At 41.0% G+C, this 1,754-nt stretch overlaps 1 protein-coding gene across 1 annotated transcript in view; it reads right to left on the bottom strand.

Annotated features, from left to right (window-relative positions):
- Positions 1-1,754, bottom strand: part of LOC108628188 (uncharacterized) — a 15,422-nt gene that overhangs the window by 4,311 nt on the left and 9,357 nt on the right. Inside the window, exons 6-7 of the mRNA XM_026816299.1 lie at positions 1,394-1,614; positions 638-1,324 (exon numbers count right to left, since the gene is read on the bottom strand). Coding sequence (XP_026672100.1) covers positions 638-1,324; positions 1,394-1,614 — 908 coding nt within the window. The remainder of the gene's footprint in view (positions 1-637; positions 1,325-1,393; positions 1,615-1,754) is intronic.

Genomic DNA, 1,754 nt, shown 5'->3' with positions numbered 1-1,754 from the left:
TTTCAGTAGAAGGGTCTGCATTCAAGAAAAATGACTCGAGATTTTCAGCTAAGCTTAGGCCTTCTTTTAATTTTTTTAATGTTAAATTATATCTCAGTGGCAACATTGTATCTTTAAGACGGCAAGCCTCGCCGCGACTGTAGAAGTACAGTACTTTACAAAGGTTTTTGCAATTTTCTTATCGTGTTAGAGCGAAGCCGTGTTATCGGATGCCGTATTGTAGGAGGGTTTGCGCAATTTACGAATCGTGTTATAGCGAAACCGTGTTATAAGATGCCGTGTTGAAGGAGGGCTACCTGTATTACATTTTATGCGAAAATCATCTTTAATCCATTTTCGTTGTGAAATACCTTTTATTGAATTCTAATTAATGTTGGAGCTTGATGCTCAGTGGAATAAATCCAACAGGGTAAGCTGTTGTTAACGTGAGTTTTAATATAAGAGAACAGAGAACGTGTTGAACGTCTTGGGTACAGGAGATCAATAATTTAGGAGAAGCAGTATAACAAACAATAAAAGGTCGTTACTAAACGATAGCTATTAAACAAAAGGGTGCTGTCGTCTATAGGCTGGCTGTAGGGTTCTACAATGGGACACGTTAAAACGAACTGTTCCAACAATTATTATATTCTTTTACCTGATTTACAGACAGTCGAGGTTTCCACCGAAGTCTTCGTAAATCCCTCATTATACTGCGTTGCCGATCGGACGTTCATCAAAGAACAATAGCGAGGATCAGCCACGACTACTTCTTCATACTCGTTGTTAAAAATATCATTTTGCGTACCAGCGTCTTCTCCTTTCTCGACGTTCCCGTTCCTCTCCGTGTCTTCCATTGACTTGATCGAATTGCTCGACTTCAAAGAATCTTTATCCAGTTCCAAATCTGTTCTCTGTTTATTCAAGCTCGCGTGGGAGGACGAACGATCCGAATCCGCGTTGCTACAAATCGAACTCCTCTTGTCCCAACGTTTTGCGTTTAATTGTTCTATGACTAGACTGTCTTCACTCGAGAAACTTTTTCTCTGCTTCCATCGAGTTGACTCCGTTCCCCAGTGCTTCGAGTCAGGATTGTCTTCGACTTGGACCAAACAAACCGGCGATGGTTCGTGACTCGATGTGACCGTTCCGAGCGGAACTGCGATGCTCGTCGTTTCGCTCGCTGCGACGGAGTACACAGGCGTTTGATGAGGTTGCACCCTTTCCAAAGGACTCGCGGTTTCTTCGATTACGTCCTCGATGTCGACGATCATCGCTTCCGGTTCGGAATCGTCCATTATGTCCTCTGATGCGTCCCCAGTTTTCCGACGACGATTCACTGAAACTAACATTTTTCCATAATGATATTATTGTTTGTAGCTTTTGTGCATTCGTGTACAGATTTCGTACTCACTAGTAGAGGATGGCGAAGTGTCGAGACGATTAGAATTTTTCACTCTGTTCATCTTATGATCCAATGATTGCAGACTGTTTGCACGACGCGTGAAATATTCGCTTGGACAAGCCGTTGTTGATTTCTCGGCCAGGTTCCCGACCGATTTCGATCTCTTTGTTGAGCATACTTTGAATAATCTCGATTCCTCGTTCCTGTCTTCTGTCAAGAGTATGTCAAATATAAACAGAGAAATCGATCGTTAGAAAGAAAAGATTAGTTATCATTAGGCATGCAGATTTTATGCATTAATAAATGGAATTATAAAAATGAAAAATCTGTATAATTAGATTGAATTCCTTAAAATACGATTTTTCTAGAA

This window comes from Ceratina calcarata, unplaced genomic scaffold (genome assembly GCF_001652005.2).
Source record: "Ceratina calcarata isolate Rehan_Ccalc_2016 unplaced genomic scaffold, ASM165200v1 scaffold511.2, whole genome shotgun sequence".
NCBI lineage: Eukaryota > Metazoa > Arthropoda > Insecta > Hymenoptera > Apidae > Ceratina > Ceratina calcarata.
Note: the sequence above shows the minus strand (reverse complement) of the source record. Positions and strands in the feature narration are given on the sequence as shown.